The sequence below is a fragment of the Symsagittifera roscoffensis genome, chromosome 1, assembly GCF_963678635.1.
Source record: "Symsagittifera roscoffensis chromosome 1, txSymRosc1.1, whole genome shotgun sequence".
NCBI lineage: Eukaryota > Metazoa > Xenacoelomorpha > Acoela > Convolutidae > Symsagittifera > Symsagittifera roscoffensis.
This window is the reverse complement of record NC_087062.1, coordinates 81,342,220-81,362,507: the sequence shown is the minus strand read 5'-3', so window position 1 is coordinate 81,362,507 and position 20,288 is coordinate 81,342,220. Positions and strand designations below refer to the sequence as shown.

At 35.3% G+C, this 20,288-nt stretch overlaps 1 protein-coding gene across 1 annotated transcript; it reads right to left on the bottom strand.

The window, feature by feature from the left end:
* Nucleotides 1-2,899: 2,899 nt before the first annotated feature.
* LOC134840204 (uncharacterized) lies at nt 2,900-19,764 on the bottom strand. Its single transcript, XM_063855931.1, has 14 exons — nt 19,492-19,764; nt 18,767-18,959; nt 18,621-18,700; nt 18,108-18,257; nt 17,935-18,036; nt 17,232-17,393; nt 15,882-15,968; nt 15,613-15,796; nt 12,630-13,113; nt 12,420-12,440; nt 12,077-12,197; nt 8,303-8,605; nt 4,782-5,242; nt 2,900-3,874 (listed from the first exon to the last, which is right to left on the bottom strand). The coding sequence occupies exons 1-14, from the start codon at nt 19,726-19,728 to the stop codon at nt 3,175-3,177; spliced, it is 3,285 nt and encodes a 1,094-aa protein (XP_063712001.1). The 5' UTR covers nt 19,729-19,764; the 3' UTR covers nt 2,900-3,174.
* Nucleotides 19,765-20,288: the final 524 nt, after the last annotated feature.

The following is a 20,288-nucleotide window of genomic DNA, read 5'->3' as shown; positions in this document are numbered from 1 at the left end:
AATTAAGAATGAAACCGCGAAAAACCAAAATTAAGCCTGAACAACATTTAAGACATTACTGAAACAAAAAAGAAAATATCAACACGACCGGTAAGAGTATGAAATATTTTAAAATTATCTCACAAATTGCGATGAGATTAAAAAATTGCGATGAGATTAAAAATAGTCAAAAACTCTGAATAAAACACGATATTACAATTACAAAAACTTAGACTGAAAATGTTTAATTTGATATGCGCAGCTGAAGAAACAAGAATTTTTTTGCCTTTGACTGTAGTCAAGATTAATGTAACCAAGAATATTGTAGTTTACCATAACAAGTGTTTTTCCTTGCAAAGCTCGGAACCAATCTTGACCTTAATTCGTCGACTGCTTTCAAAAATATCCTTAAGTCATGAACCAAAAATTGGAGTTGTTTTGAATAGGGCCATGATTCTTAATTTTCATATTGGAAAAGTTGGCAGTTCTTGTTACTTGGTTCGGTATTCGTTTGCTCAGACACTCAAATAAAAATAGGGCAAGAATTAACTCTAAAAACGGCACGAAAATTCCGGAAAGCTGGAAATAATTTTTGAGTGCAAACTACTGCAAAAACCTACAAGCACCAAAAAAATTGAATTTGAAATTCAAAAAAAAATCGAGCATCAGAAATAAATGCATAATAGCGCCTAAATTCTAGCCGGTTAAATCAATTAACTTGTCAAATTTTAGACCCCAAAAATTGCATTATGATTGCAGGTTAAAACATTTTTTTAAATTTTTTTCCCAGGGCCTCAATATCTTCAAAACAGAATCAGCCAGCCAAGTTCAGAAACTATTTTTTCAATATTTTCAATAAAATTTGCACATTCTGTTGAAAGAAAACATCGAATGGCCTTATGTCCTTTTGCGCCTAAGTTGCATGTGTGAGCACTTGAAACCGCGACATGCAAATTAGATTATTGTTCACTTCTGTTATCGGGTGTCTTTTTTAAGTTTTTTTGCATACCACGCACAATCAGGCACCACAAATAATCAGCAGAATGGGTCCAGCGTTATATCATATTAAAGCCCTTCAGTCGTGATTCGAGCATTAGAAAATTTTTAAAAGCTTAGTTAATATTCGGCAAAATTGGTGTGAAATTTTTGATTTTAAGTCTAATTTCGAGCAAAACAGCTAGCAGCAAGCGAGAAGAATTTTATAGAAGGATAAGGCATGAAATTTATATTCAAGCCCTGAAAATTGAAGTTTACTCAAGTAAATAGGTTTTCGAAACTTTTCAGGCCTGATCTTGGGAATAAACAGTAAGTGCAAAAAAATTGAAACATAGCCAACAGACAGTTGAAGAGTCAATAAACGCACGAAATAGAAATCGGAAAAAAAACTTGCCTAAAAATATTAAGCTTTCGAGTTTTAAAGAAAAAAATTAGATGGCCTTTAATGTCTTTGAATTTCCAGACCAGTTCATTAGTGACCCTTTTGATAAAATTCACCCAATTTGGAACATAGGATCAATAAGAAAATTTTTTCAGTTCTCTGGAAAAACTGAAAATTAAATTCTAATTTTGATCACATTTGAAGTGCCCTTTACAAATGAACTAAAAATAATCAAAAGTCAAATCACAAAAAAAAAATTGAGCCTGAACATATGTTGTCTTTTCCTGAAAAATACATATTTTTTATTCTCGCCATTTAAAATATTCTTTGTCCAGTTCGTCTTTTAAAAAATTACTATCAATTTTGCCTAAGTTTAAGGCTTACGTACAGGTCCTTTCATCAAAACACGCACAAAAACCGATACTAATTTAAAAAAAAAAAACAATAATTTTTGTTGTTTTTTATGAATATGGTCGGAAAATTCTGTGCAACCGGCTATACTTGTTTCAACAATTTTGGTCAGCAATTTGGACATTTTCATCATAAATTGCATCGATTCACTCTTAAGTTCTTGTTGCATGTAATTTTTTTCACTCTATTAAATTGAATTTCACAACTTAAATTTGATTTTTATAAGCCAACTAGATGAAAAATCAAACCATGCTCTCAAAAAAACTAGACGCCCTTATTAAACAGATTTCCTTTCTATCGTATTCAACTTCAGTAAAAAAAAAGAAAGCGGTAAACTTTATTAAGTTTCAGTAAGAAGAAATACATTGTTGAAACCATTCATGAAAAATGCATCAATCGCTGCTCGCATCGAAGTGCTCGGAGCAATAAACCATGGGTGCATGTTTAGACTAATCCAACAATAAAATGATCAAAATAGGTCCCCTCACCAAAACTGAAATTTAGCTTCATTCTATTTTCAGGCTACTGCACATAGAAAACATTTACAGACAAAGTGAATAGTATAAAAAAACCACTGAACGAATCAGTTAAATCGCCAATGTTTGCAGTTAGCTTCAAGTTTTGGCAGTAAATGTACAAATGGAAATAGTGAAACATGTTTTAATTGTATGTTACAGAACAACAACGGAACAGGAATGAAATAATGGAATAAAATTTGTGATATAAACTTCAAAGAGACACATACGCTTCTAATGTCAACATATATGTCGATGATGCACAAAAACAACCCAACCTTTCTTACTTTTTCTGAGAAGAAACAGCTCTTTTGCAAATCAAAATATTGATAGAGAAACATCAGGTAACTCGGGTAGTTTTTGGCGCATCCATTTTTGTTATTATTTACAGTCTCGAGCTAGCTACAAATTCATTTGAGATTTCAATTCAAAAATTTGTAAAAAAAAAATTAATTGAAATTGCCGTATTCTATCTAAACTACTTAGCTTCAAAATTTTTATCAGTAAAACGCAGAGAAACGCATAATGACCAGGGAAAAACAGCTAATATAATTTCACGTGAATTAGTTGTCGGCTTGAAAATAATTTCTGGTACGGGGATATTTATTTTTGGGGAACAATAATTGCAACTCGCCATATTTGATTTGAGTGTTTTGCATATTGTCTCCATATTTACGAGACCGATATTTTAAGCGTATAAAAAAGCTTTTAAATCTGTATCCTAAAAAGAATATGAAGCTTTTTTTAACCCAATTTGTTTCCTGGTCGGTTAGCGTATAAACTCTAATTCGAACAACCACACGAACATGAGCTGTACGCTGACACTTCTGTAAAATCCTAATCAACCAAATCAATGCGCAAGTCAGTCCATTACGTGCACAGAAATCGAGCTCATGATCGGGCAGTTGAGAAATAGTTAGCACATGTATTTGTGTGGAGAACGTGTTTTAGAAACTGGTGACAGGACTTGCAAACTTGCGTCTTCGGTTTAGTAGATGCTTTTGATGCCGGAGTTGCATTGATGCCATAAGCGGCCAGTGTGTTGGTGCTGTTTTTATTCTGAGACCTGGTCTGTTCTAACATATTTCCGTGAAAAGAACTGTTCGGAACCGAGTCTGCCGCGCTCTGCTGCATTCGAGGATAAGCCGTGCTTGCTCTTCTAAACCCAGTGTCACTCTTTTGCCCTGTAGACTGACTATTATAATTTGTGGGCGTTGCATCCGAGGAAAACATCGGTGGCTTCCCGTTCGGAGCCGGGGTCTGTCCCTGGTTGTTTTTCTTAGACGACTGAGGCGACGATGATACAATTACATGTGCTTTGTTTGTAACTATTGGTTTGGCTGAAGAGGTTTGTTTCAAATTTGACTTCCCACTACCTTCTGAGATCTTAGAGAGATTGGAGGCTGGTGGGAGAGGTGATGTTGATCCAGGAGTGCCCCCACTATGGCGCACTCTGGCGTTGGCTGCAACTATGCTCTCCTCGGCGTCGCTTCCCGCAGAGCATGTCTCATCTCCACTGGAAGAGGGACTGCTCTCCGAACTGCTAAGGTACCTCAAGTGGTTTTCGTCTTCGTCTTCTGTACTGTCATTGCTAAACAAAACATCAAAGCATAACCAACAAATTTTTAAAAGCTACCGAAAATCACTTCAAAAATTAACCATAACTAACGTTTTGAATGACAGTAAGTTTGATAAAAATTCGACTCGCTTGTTGCTACGACCCACCATTAGAGGTGGGAAAGATCTTTGGTCTTAGGGTGTGTTAATTTCCACGCAAGCTCTGGTACCAACAACAAATATCAGATAGCGCCTTACGAACTAACGAACTTCATAAACCTGTCCGGGCGACTAGAAAAACAGGTCTGGTTTGTTCTGTTTTTCACGCATATTTTCAGCAGTGGAGAAGAAACGTATTGTTTTTAAAAATATTCACCCGACTCACTTCCAATTGTTTTTGGATCTTGTTAAATATTCCCCTTTTTTCGATTTTCAGAAACTTACCTTTAAATGCTGCATTTTGAATAGCTCAGACAATTATTTTTCAAAGAATAAATATAATTAAACTTTTTCATTTAAGTACCATTTAAATAGTCATACAAGCACGAACTCACGAAATTGAAAACCCAAAACCCATTTAATTGTTGACATTTTTGAAATGCATATTTTATTCAGATATGGTTGTCAAAAATAATACATGTATAGCGGGAAATAGTTAATAGGGCCAAATGTGAGTGAGTGTGTGTGGGGAAGATCTTTGTTTTAACAAGATTCTGAAATATAATTTCAGAATTACTAACCTAAAAATATGAAAAATATGTTTTAGAACAAATTTGTAATTTTACTTCAGTTAATTATGGCTATTCTTGCCGGCAGGCAACCTTTGTTTGTTTTTGAGGTTCAATATTAAACAAAACAAGAAAACGAAAACGTTTAGATGAACCTGAATTGGGACTTTAACAAATCGATATTTTAATCTGAAGAATGATTTATTCACTCACTCGACCAGTGGCAGATCCGAAGCACGTGACTTTTTCCTACTTTCGGCGCCATTAGTAGTACTAGCTGCAGTTCCCACCAGCGAAGACCTTCGCGCGGCCCATTTAGACGTTTCTCGCTGACTGTGTTTGCGATTGTTTGCATTCGTAAGGCACTTGTCGTTGTTTTCTTTTCTCTCCTTGTCGTCTCGGCTCTTATTCGTACTAGCACTACTACTAACTATAATCTTAGACGGAGTTGGACTGAGAATAGTAATGGGAACTTTGAGTAGACTTGTATTAGGCATCTGGATAGAACGACAACAAGATTTGCAGACAGACTTGTCGCAGAACTTACAGTTGAACTTTTTCTTGAACATATTAAAGCGAGTTGTTTTACAGAGGAAACACACACACTCTGACCGTACATCGGCTAACAGGTCTTTCGCTAGATTAAGGTTGTCTAGTTCAGCCTTTGTGAGCACCTGAAAATCAAGATCATAGCCAACAGATGGTAGAAAAACGTAAAAAGGATACCAAAAAAAGATGATTGATAATTTTGTAACGGGTTTCAATTTTCGAATAAAAAATACATAACGTAAAGATCTTTGAACTCAAGAATTTCTTATGATGAGCACTTTTTTCTTTAGAGATCTCAACCAGAAAAAAAACTGGATAAATTGGCAATTTTTCACGCTGGAAATTCAATAACTTAAAGTCCATCTTTCAAAATAGAATCACGTTTTTTGCACCATTTGCACTTTCGTAATTGGAGAGCTAAATTTCCCTTGCTTTTCGCAAATTAATTTCAATTGAACTTTAAATACAGAGGCGAAGCGGAGCAGAACTTTAAACACACTTGCGATTATTAAAACGTTGCATTACAGATATTGAAAAGAACAAGACTGCTCGAATATCAGGGCAAAGCCCTGAATGTTCGACTATGCCTCTTAATCTCTACCGAATAGTTTTTGAGAAAAAAATACTGAAAATCTATAAATTTTGGACAATATCAAAGATTAAGTGTGAAAAATTGAGTCGTACGAAATTAATCCGATCGATTAGCTATAGCCTCAATTCAATTTGGAACGATTTTGTTGTGCGGGAAAATTCGCCACGCATAAATAATTCGCGTTACGCTTTCAACATTATAAATAAAATGTTCCAATCGCACATAAATTAGTCCAGAGCATGGCCAAATGGGCAATTTTCAAACTCCCAGACCTTTGCAAAAACTGATCGGAGGTAAAATATCTTTTTACATTTGGTTTCAGGGAGTTGATATCCTCGATGGGATATAAAAAAATTTTTTGTTAAAAACTGTTATTTCGATTGCCGAAAATTGACTGAATGAAAAAAACACACATAGCATAAATATTCCGTTTTCTTCGAAAGTCGGAACATTAAAAGATTGAAGTCTTTTTTTTCAAAAAATTAAGCTGATAAAAACAACTTGAGAAATTTCCCAAAAAACCCTTTCTACAAAATTTCCATACCTTTGTCTCGGTCGATGCTCATTTACAGTCTCAATAAGCATCAAAAACGGCAAAGCGGCAACTAAGGCAAAGAAATTAAGGGTCGGCCCTCATTAAGGCGAAAACGAAAATGTAGACAAAAAATAATCTAGCTATGATTTTTTTAGTTTTACGAACCATCGCTTCTGAAACAAGCAAAAGCATTGAAAACAAGTCGTCCTTTAAATTGAAAACAAACCGTCCTCCGCAAGGTAAGTTGACTAACGATACAGTTTAATCAATGCATTACACGATACTGAGAAGAAAAAGGAAGTATTAGTATTTTTTATTAGGGTATGTCAATAAGCTGAAAAAATAGCTTGAAAGATACCTTGAAAAAGTTCGAAAAAAACAATTTTTGCAAATCTTTCGTACCTATGGGTCGACCCTCGTTATTTATTAGAATTTTTAGATTTATTTCATAGGCAAAGCGGAACTTCGCGTGAAAATTAATTTAAAAAATATACTCGTGTCAAGGCATAAAAAATTGACTGTAACAAACTGCGACATATTTCATATTTCGAAATGTTCAGTAATAAACATGATTCAGCCATTCTCAAACACACTTATTCTCATTTGATTCATAAAAAACTCATTTGACAAAATGAAACCAGGCGAGAAAACCATATGCGAACAACCGGAAAAATCGGTGATTTTTTTTTCAAAATTTAGCAAATAGATAAAACTAGTACGTCAAAAAAAGTTAATACGAGGCGCTTGTTTTTTTTCTGAATTAGATTAAAATGAAAACAAAAAATCGAAAACTTAGAACATCTATAAAAATATTGCTAACAAACAGTAGGAAGAGTCGACACAGAGGCGAAGTTGCACTTCGCATACACAATAAAAAACCGCTACTGGGGAAAAACTAAATGAGTAAAACTTTGAGTCTACAAAATTTCTTATGTGACCCACGCCAATTATGAGTCTCTATAATTGCTAGATGACGCATGCCTATTATGACGCATTAGCAATAACAGTCAATTTGAAAAAAAAAATTTACCAACAAACATGCCTCAATTTATAGAGCGGACGCATTTTAGCTAATATACGAAAAAGTTCATTAAAAACATCCGATACTGCCCAGGTTTGAGCCCTCTTATTTTGTTGCGGGTCTCCTTCACTACCTGTACGCTACAGATCCATGATTCCTTGAAGCTAAAGTGCTATTTGTAAAATAATAGTCTGTTAATATCCTTAGCATTGGCTGTACTTAATAGCTGGTTATTGATCAAAAGGAACACTTTCAAAATGAACACATTCTATCGCAACGAAATCTGCGCCGCAAAAATATTTGCTAATTAGGTTGGAAAAGGAGAGTTCATGCTATAACACAAGCTTTTCTTGTGTAATCAACGCAAGTAAACGGAAAAAACACTGGCTTGTTGAAAAAAAACTTTCGAATTTCGAAGGAACAAATAGATGGCATTAGAACTCTTTGAGCTTTTAAAACAATTTATGATTGACACTTTTTGCTAAAAAATTACTCAATTTGAGAAAACTGGAACAATGGATACATTTTTTATTTCGCTGGGAAATCTAAAAATTAAATTTAAGTTTCGAAACTAAAAGTCGATTAGGTTTTTCGTGACCTTTGAACTTTTGCTGTTCGATAGTTGAATATACGTTTCTTTTAATGAATTGAATTGATTTTCTGAGCTCTCTAAAACAGTTGAAAGACACTATTTTAGACACTATTGTCCAAATACCGTTATGAGCATTTTCAGACAGTTTGACCTTTCAGCGCGCGCTCGCTTAACTTAAAATTAGTAACCATTCTTAGCGGATTCTTTCTTATTCATGAAACTTTTAGGAGTTTAGTTGCGCTCACATGAGAAATTATGTTTGAAAGTCACGTGAACGCGTGTAAAAAAGTAAAAAAAAATCGCGAAAGTTGAAAACCACCAAAAAACTTTTGAAAAAAAAAGAAAAAACCTGAGAAACTTCAAAATTTCATTCAAAACTCACATTTTTGTGAACACTCGGAAATAAAAAAAAAATTAAGGTATTAAAAACATTAAAACAAGATACCTGTCTGATGTGCATCATTTCGTCTACAGTGAGGTTGAGGAAATCTCTTCCGTCCACGCCCTCATTGCACATCTTACACTCCACAACAGAGTTCTCGCTCCCACGTCCACCCCCTTTGAACCTGCCACTGCCCCCATACGCCCCCCATCCCATACGTGACACCCCACTCCCCCCTCCTCCTCCACCCTGCAGACCCCTGGGCACTCCGACACTTCTGTCTCTGCGATGGCCTCCGTGACAGTCGGTGGCGCCGGCGGTTGACAGTTGGTTACGCTTGAATCCCATCGAGGCTGACAATTGGGACTGCAACGCACAAAAATATCTCCATTCATACATATAACGAGTGGATACACAAACTTTAAGGGAAAACTGTAAAAAGCTTATTTACGTCACAAAAACAATGAACCCCGAACCAATCAAAGGGGGAAAAGCCACCAACAATCAGAAACCAAATTCACGGGTCAGAAGTTCAATTCTTAGTCAGCCAAAAAAGCTTTGCTACTTTTTCATCACATAAATTATTGCTCTTCACAAATGAACATTTTTTAAGGTATGGAAGGCATGGTACGAGTCCATAATTTAAACAATTGTATACAACATGGCCATATTTACGTGTTGTTTAAATTACAGAAGAACAGTACAACATCACAAGGTTAACCGAAAATAAACTTTCAGTGGAGAAAAACAGCAGATAAGAATAGCGATATTGAAATTAAAGAGCAAGAAACCCACACTAGTGAAGAAAAAAGACCATTCATCCTAAGGGAAATTAATGGCTCTTTTCCACTTCCCCCAAATTTGATTTTAAGCTTTTGAAAACTATTTTAACATTGTCTTAACGTAATAAAAATTTGCATGGTGAACAAATTCATTATTGTGAACAAATTTGTTCTTCATACTTTATATCGTAACATCGCGCATTTAACCATAATGACACTTAAAACAACTATGGGGGTGGAAAAGAGTCAACATAAGACGCAAGTACAGAACCCGTAGATCCCAAAATTTATTTTACCTAGGCACGACATTTAACTTTGGGCTCACGAGTAAGCGCCATAATAAACTGCTTCGTGGAGTGCTTCTTCGGTTCACAAACCCAAACCGCTACAGAAACATGACAAAAAATTACAATTCGTTTTTCGTCATTTTTACAATCACTTCTGCATGAATATCTGAACTTTAAACTCTACTAGACTTAATTTGGTCATTATTTTCAAACAAGAGAAGGCCAAATTTACAGCTCAAAAGAATTCAAAGAGCTCATGCGTCACCGAATCTCTTTCATGTATATACCATGACGCTCTTTTGATGATTAATCGCTCTTCGCCAGTAATGCTTTGATTATTCGAGGCGGAAGGAAACCAGAGCAAAAAGAAGCTTTTCGCGTTTCGTACATAATCTTCAGTTTTTAACAAATTCATTGCACAATAATTCAAATTTTTGATCCTATCTGACCTTCAATCTAAATCTAATTCGAAATACAAAGCTGCTTTAAATTATACGGACAAAACTAACAAAACTTGAAACTTTAAATGCGTTTTTCGCAAATTGGGTTGAGATACAAAAAATGAAGAGAACAAAATTTGCTGAGAATTTCACCAAAATTTTCATGGTGCAACCAAAATTTACTCCAAAAATGGGTCATTTCGCCTAAAACTACTAAGTTAATTTTTAAAAAATGATATCAAAAAAGCCTCTCACACAGCGCAACACAGTTCCAGAAATGTAAAATCTCCTAAAAACTACACAAGAGAAAATATTTTCGCTTGATATTTAAAAAGGTCAGTACCAAAAATCTAAGTCTAGCTCGGGTAGAATGACTAAAGGTACAATGGCCTGGGTACAACTGGAACATAGGTTAGAATAGTAATGGATATCATTAACCTTTAAGTGACCATTGTAAAATAGTTCTATGTCAGTTTCTTATCAAAACAAAAACATAGCCAATCGACAGATGGAACGAGTTAATGAAAGTAAGTAAACAGAAAAAATATACTGACTTAAAAATTTATTATTTTCAAGAAAAACATTTATTCCCTTAAAGCTTTTTGAAACTCTAGAACAATTTGCGACTGGAACTTGCTACAATTTATCATATTTTGAGACTGAATCAATAGGTAAGCTTTTTATTCCGCTGGGAAATCTGCAAATGAAAATCCACTTTCGAAACTAAAAAGTTGATCACGTTTTTCGTGACCTCTACACTTCTGAACAAATTTCACACAGAGCCGAAGCTTCGCTTAGCAAACAAGCGAGAACACGACAAAAAGCAGCTCTAGAAAGTGCAATAAGAAAAAATAGAAATAAGCATCGAATTAGCAAAAATTCGGCTAGGTTCAGGATTCGATCTGTGACCTACTGCAATCACGAGATTTTGAATCTCACTCTCTAACCACTCAGCCACGCACGCTTAACCACCTTCAAACACTAGTCAGGAATAAAGCAGCTACATATGCAAATAAATTGCCTATGTAATTCAGCAAAAGTGTCACCAAATACAAATAGACACAATTTTGCAAGTAATATTTTGCAATATAACAGACGGAAAGCATCCACACCAATTTTACATGTAACAAATCGCAAAGCATAAAACCACATTATGTATAAATTGTGCATTTCAAAAAATTGCGAGTATCGGTTCATTAGATGAACTAAAAATGTATCAACTATGTAACCTTAATACTATTCGAATGTCAAAGCACATGCTATCAAAAAGCTGTAAAAGTACCCCAAAAGTGGCACCAATATTTGCGACTTGGGTTAGAAAAAAAGAAGGTTCTTAATAATACACTAAGCTGACGCTGTAAGGACTTTTCCTGAAAAACAAAACGTAAAAAAATATCATCACGGCCTATATAAGAATCTGAACTACGTTCATCGACTCTTTACCAGCATTAGAAGAACTTACTTCAAATTTTCCAACATTGAAAATCAATGAAGAGTATTTTCCTTCACCTGTAAACTTTTAAAAGTCAAATATTGCTCAGATTGCTCAACTTTTATGGAAAATATCAAGCAGACTAATTCGGCTATGACAAACATATTTAGTCTGCATTTTTAGGGCCGTAAAACCCATCGTTAGCCCACAAAACTGTTGTTTAGGTAAGGTGGGGTGGAAAGGGAAAAAGAGCCACATACAGATGCTGCTCTATTTTAGGATAAAACAAATAGTACCGGGAAGGGACTCTCTTATTTGAATGCGTCGAGCATAGTCTTAAAAAAAGTTTAAGCCTTAGCTTTTGAGCATGGTCTTAACCTTTTACTATGACCACAATGTAATTATCTAAAATATTTGTTCTAAATCGGATAAACTTGACTACTCCACATTTAAATAACATAGGGGGACATTGTTTTTCATTCACTTGGCCCAGAAGTGGCTCAGAGAAACATTTTAGGCTACTCCAAAAAAAATAACATTTAGTGCAAATTCACTAAAAAAAACTGAACAAAAAATTAAATAGATCAATCATAATGAAGACTATTATAGCAATAACGACTATATCTTTGGAAAATAATGACAACAATTTGCTTTATCTATTTAATGGTATATAAACTAGCCGAAGTATACACCAGCTACCACATGAACCGTGATGTAACAATTATGCAACAGTAAAGAAAACCATGCAAATTTAATTGATATGACTTAACTTTCGGCTGGGTGTTTATACTCTGCTCATTTTCGGTTAGTTATTACTTCATCTATTTGTGTAAAGCTACTGCTATTATTTTTATAAAAGGCCGTCTTTTTCAGCCAAAGAATGAATGAAGACGTACCTTAGTTTTGAGTTGGAACTGCTCAGGGAAGCTTCCGACACTCAGCCGACTGTTTCTCTTTTTCTCCACATTTCCATTTCCATTTCTACTGCTATTGCACATATCGTTAGCTATTGAAGTACTAAAGAAAACAGAACTGTTAATAACAGGGTTACCACATTATAATACTGATTCCGATTCGAAACATTCTTTGCAGCCAAAACAATAGATAAGACACCCAATACTAAAAAAACTGCCGCAGCACGCGTTTAAAATAAAGACGAGCAAAACTGAAAGGTTGAGTTTGTTGGAAAATGATTAAACGCATTGATTGATGGTTCGAATGAATTATGCTGGTAGTTACCCGAAAATAAGATCATCACAGCTGAAAGAATGAAGCGTTTGCTTATTAATAGAATTGAGAAAACAACTATAGCAATTTTCTTAACCATACACGATGCAAATAATCGAGCAAAGTTTTGAAGCTACCAATACAGGTAAGGTAACAATTTTCCATTCGCTTAGTATTTTTCAATAAACCGCAATCTCATCTTTGAGATTGGACCAACTGTACCTTCTGTCCATATTCGACTTGAAGCTGTTAAGGTTTTGGAGTCCGGTCTGGGACGAGAACTCTTTCACAATATCTTCCAGGGAACTCGCTTGGGGAGTCGGAGTCTCATCTCGTTCGTCATCTCCCGAATCAGTCGAAGCGTACATTTCGGCGTCTATAGTACAGAAACTGTCCATGCCTTCGTTTGAATCCGGAATCAAAGAGGGATCTTTGAAGTACTCCGCCATGTAGTCTTCTTCTTTAGACTTTGTCATGGTCAGTGTTGCCGATTTCTTGCTATTTCTCTCCAGTGGTGGTTTGGCATCTGAGAATTGGTGTTTGCCGACAGGCGATAAATTTTTGTCTGAAAAGACTGCATCTTCTTGGTCGGCACCTTCGTCTTCAGTGCACGAGACATCTTCAATGTCCAGATTCATAATAGACGACGGTCGGATTAACAGTCGGGGTCCTTCGTACCTTTTCACTCCATCCTTCATTATATCCACTAAAAGCAATTCAACTGATTCCACCAAAAGTTACACAGGCGAAGAGAGAGTAAAATTACACGCGCAAATAAAACTATAAACCAATCGACGAGCTAGCTTATAAAGATAAAAACAGGCGAAGATGGATTTAGTATATACAAGCGAAAAAAATATATACGCTATTACATTAGATACTCCACATTAATTGCCTCGACTTAATTGCTTATGATAATTAATGAAAAACGGTACTATAGTATTTCATATAACACAGTCTGACGCATTTTTGTCCAAAACAGTATCTTTAGGTAAATCGATTGTGCAGATACGGAAACGCGTAATTTCCAAAATTTCAAACTATTGGTCTTCACGCTGAACCAGTCAATTTGAAAAAAAAAGAAATTTAACAACTAACATGCCTCCATTTATAGAGCGGACGCATTTTAACTACTATATGAAAAAGTTCATTAAAAACGTCCGACCCTGCCAAGGTTTGAACCCTTTTATTTTGTTGAGGGTCACCTTCCCTACCTCTACGCTACAGGTCCATGATAGCTTGAACTAAAATGCTATTTGTAATATAATAGTCTGTGTTAATATCCTTAGCATTGACTGTAATTAATAGCTGGTTATTGATCAAAATGAACCCTTTCAAAATGAACACATTCTATCGCATCGATCTTTGCGTCGCGACAATATTTGCGACTTTGGTTAGAAAAAAGAGAGTTCACACTATCACACAAGCTTTGCTTGTGTAAAAAAATTCAATGAAAACCATATCAGCTTTTCTACAAAAAAAAAAACAGCGAAAGCCGCTTGCGCAGTTAAAATTCGCATAACTGATTTTTTCTTCTACCGAAGTAAGGGAAAAGCCGCTTGAGGAGGGGAGATACCAAAAAATTAATCTTTTGATTGAAACCTTCATCTCAAATTTGTGCATTTAATATTTGAGAAAATGAAAACATTCAAAACAAATAGACCAAAAATCCCCCTACTGAAGCTTTCGAAGGCCCTAGAACAGGAGTTAAAAGTAAAAAAAAAGACTAGCAAAGCATGCAGGCACATAGAGAAACAGCAAACTTTTCCATTGGTACCAAGTTTTTGAAAATCGGTACAGTAGTTGATGAGAAAAACTGAAACTTCTGCGAAAAATGCTAACAATTTCCAAGGCGTAGCAAAAATACGAAAATAACAAATCGCGTACATTTTTATCAGAAATTCTTTTTCAAACATGACTTAACAATAGCCAAAAACAAAGCAGCAGCACATGCCATCAAATTGTTTAGGCCTAAATAAGCCTAAACATGATTAGCGTGTAGCGCACCTCCGGTGCTTCGAATTTTTGAGAACAGCAAATATTGAAAAAAATCTAATGCAACCTTTGAGTGCACTTTGACAGCACCCAATAATAAAGTCCGTAATTTCAAATTTTGCTAAGAAGTTTTCTGCAAGTTGTTTCAAACAAATTTTGAAAGCCATTAATTTTTGAAGTTCTTTTTTATCTAAGTTCTTTGAAAAATTTTAAAATGACATAGATACCGTCCCAACATCGAAACTAAAAGCATTTGAGCAGTCGCATTTAGACACAAAAATTGCAACTCCTGAGAGTACTCTCACAGTACCCAACTACAGGGTTAGTAATTTCAAATTTCGAAAAAAATTAATCATAAAAACGTCACATCTCAAAAATTACAAAAACTTAAGAAATCATGTGGAAGCGAGATTCGCAACCCCGTCGAGTGATCTGACAGTCCCTAAATTTTTAAAAGAATCGAAAAAAATGTCTTATCTCGAAAACTGCGAAGAATTGAGCAGTCATAGTTGGAGGCGAGATTCGCAACTACTGAAAAAACTCGGACAGCCCCCATTCCAAGGAAGGCGGCTTCAAATTTTAAGTAAAATTTGAAAAAAAAATTAACTTTGCTGAAAATTTGAGCAATCATATTTGTATGCAAGATTCGCAACCCCTGAGAATATTCTGGGAGCCCCCATTATAAGGAAGGGAATTTCAAAATTTTAAACACAAAATTTAAATTTTCTGAAATTTTTTTGAGAAAAAAATCACAAAAAACGTCACATCTCGAAAACTAAAAAGATTTCAGTAGTCATATTTGGATGCAAGATTCACAACCACAGAGAATATTCAGAGAGCCCCCATAACAAGGAAAGGAATTTCAAAAATTTAAACAAAATTTTGAATACAAGTTTTCTGAAAATTTTTTGAAATAAATAAAAACGTCATATCTCTGGGAAACTATGGCAGCATCCCACTATTGTGTTGCTAACTTTCAACTCTGTGAACAAACACTAGATTCAAACTGAGACTAGAAAATTGTTTTCGGTATTATTACACTACGCCTGGCTTGTGTAAAACATGTACGCTTCTTACAAATTAACAGATTCTGGGTATATGCTGAACAAATCGCAAATAGTGCAATTCATGATTAAATTTTGTTTTTCTTAATGAAAGATTGTCAGTTAAGGTTTCAATTTTTTTCTAATTTTTCAAGAGTTCAACTGACCAACTCGTCCTAGCTGTAGTCCTCTGTTGTAGTTTGGGGTCTGGATGTGTCTCAGGTTCGGTCTGTTCCTGATCATATTCAACATCGTGTCACGTGCCGTCAGAATCTCAGTGGCGTTGGCGTTATACCACTTCATACTACTGTCTGAAGTCCAACTGCCGGAACTTGTGATGCGATTTCGAACCTGAATTCCAGACCAATAATGTAATATCGGCTCATAGTGTTTATCATTTACTATCGGTTTCTTGAGACTGTGAAACTAAGCTAACCGGTTTAAGAATTGGACGGCTTCGTATGAAATCCAGAATGATCTCGTGAGCATCTTTCCTCAACTTGGGAGAAATATTGTTTTGAGTCTGAAAAAAACAACTTCGTTACTTTTTTATTAAAAAAAGATAAGCCAACTGCAGTGCAATTAGCACAGAATATTCCGATCATCATTCATAAATTAAGACTGAGGAAAAACTTTTTCCAGTTTTTAGTTAATGGGTATTGAATTACGTCAAAAAGCTACAAGAACAAGATTTATCAAAGAGGAGAAATTAGCTTAGCAAAACTTCGCAAAATGTAGCGATACAACAAAAAACAAAGCCTTACAAGCTACCGGATGATAAATAAGACAACTGCCATTCGGTCGAATAACTATTTATCAAAAAGTCCAAAAAATACGTCTACAAAAATTTCATACGTTTGTCTCGAATGATGTTCAATTTCAGGAAAAAAAGCATCAAATAAGCACTCAGAGCAAAAACACAAATAACATATCTCTCCTCAAAAACACAAATAACATATGAGTCTAGTTAAACCCTTTGAGCGACGCAATATCAGCAATATCAGGGGGCAGAGCCGATACACACCAAGCAAAAAAGCTAGAAAGAAAATTATACAAAATCAAATTACAGGGCCACTTTCAATTGCAGAAAAATTGCTTAAATCAGAGAAAAGTACGCTCATTGAGAAATAAGCCGACAAAAAAGATAGCCAACAGACAGTTTGAAGAGTCAATGAACGCAAAAAAATGACTTAATTTATGAATAAAAAATCATTTTTCGAAGTTCCAAGTAAAAAAATACATGGCCTTAAAATTCTTTGAGTTTCTAAAACGATTTATGATCGACACTTTTTTGATCGTGAGCCGACAATTCGTAACAGGCAACAATTCGTAACCTTTAAATAATGAAAAACTTCAAAAAGAAATCATAAGTCAAATCTCGAAAACCAAATTTTAGCGTTAAGAAATTTTAAAACTTTTCTTGAAAAAAAAATCATCACCACCTATATAATTGACAGTCGATCCGTTTCTTTTACACTTAATAACGATAGCTTTGCACCAGAACTGAATTGGATGTCATCAAATTTACTTTCAGTGTCACAAGTTCCTTAGATTCGGCCTGAAAATCGAAATTAATTCAAATCACGACCAATATGCCTTAAATGTAACCCCTTCAATATGACAATAATTGACCCCTACAAGCTTTTTATGAGGTAGTCAAAACGTATTTAAAAAAATAGGACCATGGCATAATAGTTTCCCACTTCGTGAAGCAGTCGGAACAACAAATCGGTTATTTGACGTAGAAAAAACAGAACTTAACACTTGTTTAGCAGATGGCGCCTACCGTTTTCTTGAGGTTATATCGCTTGCATCTGATATCTTCCATCAACACCTCGTAGGGAGTCATCTCGTAGACTATCTCGTGTGGCGTGTAATTCCTCTCTTCTGACTTCTTCAGGGTCACACCTGTTCTCAATTGTCTCATCACTTGCATCCAAAGACGCGCCTAAAATCATAAAACACATACACAAATTAGAAGAACTAAAAGACAAATTGGAACAATCCAAATTCAGAGTGAAATGGAACCTAAAATGATGAAGAAAAATTAATAAACAAATAGAGAAATATAGAGAAAAAGTTAAAAGGATTCAGTGAACTTAACAAAACGAAAAAAAGACTGATTTTTTTTCAAGCATTTCCAAAGAAAAAATATATTACAGTAAAGTTTTATGAATGCTTGAGTCAAAAATTTTTTCTGACTGAAAATTTTTCAAGAAACAAAACAAAGCCGCTTGAGAAGACTCGACCAACATGTAAAAGGAAGATTTCAAAAAACCGAGGATTTCAAAAAACGTAGTCATTCCCATTTTTTTTCACGGCAATTGCTCTTTCGTTATCAGCGAGCAAAAATGGCCTCCCTTTCAGCAAAAAAAAATTGATTTTAACTTTAAAAAACTGGAAGTCAAACAGCAAAAAAAACACACTTCCTGAAAAAAAAGCACCAAGCGACATAAACTCCTTCATTGACACCGAATGACAGTACACACCCATTCTGTTGATCTTAGATCTTCCAAATCTCGCTCTTTGAACTCGCTACTGTTTCTGCACCTGTCATCTCCTGATTGCAACCCCTTCAAGGATTGCAAAGCCTTCAAAAACACAAAACGTAGTAAATTCGTCAAATTGGTTAATATTGGCAAATTTAAAGTGTTGATTTAACCTGCTGTGCAGCTTCAACTTTGTCTAAAAAGACACACAAATCCGATGCTTCTTGGTATATTGCTTGGCACACTTTGATGTAGTGGTTGTGAGCACTTTCGAATGAGACACTCTTTCTACATTTAGAAGTCACGGCAGCCGCGTAACAGACCTGTTAACATTGATAATGCCATGTATCTACGAAGCAGAGCCGGAGCAATAAGCAGAATGGTCTAAGAGCAGAAAAACAGAAAAAATAATAATTTTTATTGTTTTATACAGGCTAATTAATAAAAACAATTATTAGAAGAACGTCAAAAATAATAATTTCATCAAGTTTTTTTTTAATAAATTACTAAAATATGCATAAAATATTCATTTTTAAAGTAAAATTGACAAATCTTACGCTTAGTTTACCCATTAGCTTACAAAAATTAACATTTTCCTGCTCTTAGGCCATTCTGCTCTGGACTGGCCATCCTACGAAACATATACCAGTTATAAATGACTGAGCCGTATCAACAAAACTCCTCACCCGAATGACTTGTGAAAATGACCTAATCGGTCCCTGATCATCACCAGGGCGCAAAATATCTTCTGGTCCGGCGGAAAAACCTGGAAAGCACTCAAGTCACAGCAAACACAAACTCAATCAAATTATTATCAAATGTGAGTAACTACCTTCGTCTGGTGCCAAATCTTCGTCGTCGCTTACTGCGACGTTATAGTCCCCAGCTTCGGGGTTTATATCCTCATTCTCCAGCAATCGATCGAGGAAGTCTTCTAGTAACTCTGGTAGATCTCCTCTCTCTTCGTCAACCGGTAGATTGTAATCCAACGCGTGGAATAGAAGTTTACCCAGGCCGTGTAGAAGCTGCAAACAAATTGACCTTAGAAAGCTATGCAGCGGCAGACCACAAACAAGGCATGTGATCTGATCTATTGATAGGATTGTTTTATTAGTCAGATAACTGCCAACAACTACACTTTCAAGCTAAATGATCGGTAAATTTAAGCTCTCCCAATTTTTAAAAAAGAGGTGTAAGATTATTGGCCAAGATGTAAGTTTCGTCATTTATACTTTTGGATAACTCAACAGCGCTCGTGAAAACAAAGATTATTTATTTTATAAACCCGGATGTATACAAAATGATAAGTGAAGGTAGGCGTAAAAGAACATACTTTCACAATGGAATCCAAAATTTGGAGACATAATTATAATATCTTAGGAAGTGATTGACACACCAAAAAGCTTCCAAAAACACGCATTAACCAACCCCCTACCTAGTAGCACAAAAATCATAACCCAACGAAAATAGGATTTACGTCATTATGGGCGAGGGGGGCTATGATTATGATTGGCTAGGGAGGCATAACAGTTAGAAGTCGTAATAGGACCTACTTACCTCATTTATATTAGTTTCTTTGTCAGTTTTTTTGAATGAAATCGATCCACAAGGTTCAAAATATACATAATCTGGCTCAATTGTTATATTCTGTGTTCCCTGGGACTTGATAGCCAGGCCAACGCTGTATGCAATCGACCATGTCTGTTCGGCACTTAACGGACAATTGAACAATCGTAACGCCTCCGAGAAGAGCATAGGATTCAACTGGACTGATAGACGACTGTCTCGTGGCATTGTTCTTTGGTAGTTTTAAGGCATTCATTACATTTTATTACTGAAAATTTGTTGCAAAAAAATATGAAAGACAATTGTAAAAAAAAACAAGGACAGCCGGTTACTGTGCAAGTAGCACAGAACGTTGTTCCGACCATAGTCTTTAAAAACTCTTGATAAATGAACAAAATCAAATTATTTGCCACACACATCTTCAAGCCGAAAGGAACATGGGTGACATATAACATCACATTTGCCAGGATGAAAAATGAACAATTATACAGGGTACAGGTATACAAGGCATCGCTGTCCCTCTGAATTTCTTCAGAACCTGGTCACTGAGCTTCATTTCTATTATGAAAAATTACTAAACCGAATACACAACAAACACCGAATACAAAACAAAACAAACAACAAATGTGGGATGAACCATTGAGGATTGAAAAGAGAGGGGGAATGCACTAACAGCAAAGGAACAAAGGAGCACCAGAATTGGGAAGGCAAAAACGTAATAAACTGCACAAGACTAGATGGCCCGACTGACAATCATAGTGGCGTTTCCTCTCATGAGGCACACTGAG

Bases quoted from the DNA above. Each gene is read 5' to 3' on its own strand.
- LOC134840204 (XM_063855931.1), bottom strand. From the start codon at position 19,728: ATGCCACGAGACAGTCGTCTATCAGTCCAGTTGAATCCTATGCTCTTC. The intron at 18,701-18,766 runs GTAGTTACTCAC...AGTGCTTTCCAG, and splicing joins AGATTTGGCACCAGACGAAG to GTTTTTCCGCCGGACCAGAA. The intron at 13,114-15,612 runs GTCAGTTGAACT...AATTGCTTTTAG, and splicing joins ACTACAGCTAGGACGAGTTG to TGGATATAATGAAGGATGGA.